General features: G+C 40.5%; 1 protein-coding gene across 1 annotated transcript; it reads left to right on the forward strand.

The window, feature by feature from the left end:
- Positions 1-39: 39 nt before the first annotated feature.
- On the forward strand, positions 40-1,012 carry LOC110011498 (protein NRT1/ PTR FAMILY 4.4-like; the record flags this gene model as incomplete). Its single annotated transcript, XM_020691668.1, has 4 exons — positions 40-312; positions 405-501; positions 628-845; positions 931-1,012. Coding segments are annotated over exons 1-4 (400 nt in total), but the record flags the coding sequence as incomplete, so codon positions are not given.
- Between the last annotated feature and the right edge of the window lie 34 nt (positions 1,013-1,046).

Genomic DNA, 1,046 nt, shown 5'->3' on the forward strand with positions numbered 1-1,046 from the left:
GGGGGGGGGGGGGGGGGGGGGGGGGAATATGAATGTCGCCATATCACTGTTCTGTTCCTGTTGTTCATGTTTGCATTACGTAATCATAGCTCACTGCTGACAATGTCAAAATAGAATCTAAGTCGGCAAAATTCCTGCACTCTGTACAAAGATAGTTCAGACAAAAATCAACTGTTTCCTGATATCTAATTAAGAATCAGTAATCACAATCCATATTATTCATGCATATTTATAGCTTCTGTACTTCTAGCTTTTGCCAATCTTGCTATTGTGAATTTTCTGCAACAGGGGCTTAAATTCCAGCTACCAATGGTATCCGGGACTCTTCTTTTCATTTTTCATGTACGCCGTAAAGCATTTTCTCATATTCACATCTCTTTTAACTTGCAATCGTGTATGTGCAGGATAAAGCTGAACTTATTGAAGGGAAGGTGGATTGGAGAGGAAAAACAGCACAGAAAGATAAACATGGTGGATCTCGTGCTTCTTTACTCATTTTAGGTAATGCATGGCTGTGTAAAATTTGGAAAGCTAATACACATCAGTAACTTGAATGCCCTTCTCGGTACAAAAATGCAACAAATACTAACAATTTTGTGACTCTGGTTTTCGTTTATGCACTTGAAGGGGCGTTTACTTTCGAGAACATGGCAACGATGGCTTTGGCAGTTAATCTAGTGACATACTTTACTGAGGTGATGCACTTCAACATAGCCGATGCAGCGAACCAATTGACAAATTACATGGGCACTAGCTACATTCTTACCATCCTCATGGCCTTCTTAGCAGACACTTACATTGGCAGATTCAAAACAGTTCTTGTGGCAACATGCATCGAGGCTTTAGTAAGTATCGTATAGGTTACTTGTTTTCGAATAAAAAGATTTTTTCTTTTTTCTCCTTATACTTACAGAGACTCTGTCCGTCTAGGGGCTTGGATTGCTAGCATTGCAAGCTCACTATCGTCATCTCAAGCCCCCCCTCTGCAACATCTATGATCCAAACTCCAAATGTATTCAACTTGGCGGAGCAAATGCTGCACTGCT

Source organism: Sesamum indicum, unplaced genomic scaffold, assembly GCF_000512975.1.
Source record: "Sesamum indicum cultivar Zhongzhi No. 13 unplaced genomic scaffold, S_indicum_v1.0 scaffold01694, whole genome shotgun sequence".
Classification (NCBI taxonomy): domain Eukaryota; kingdom Viridiplantae; phylum Streptophyta; class Magnoliopsida; order Lamiales; family Pedaliaceae; genus Sesamum; species Sesamum indicum.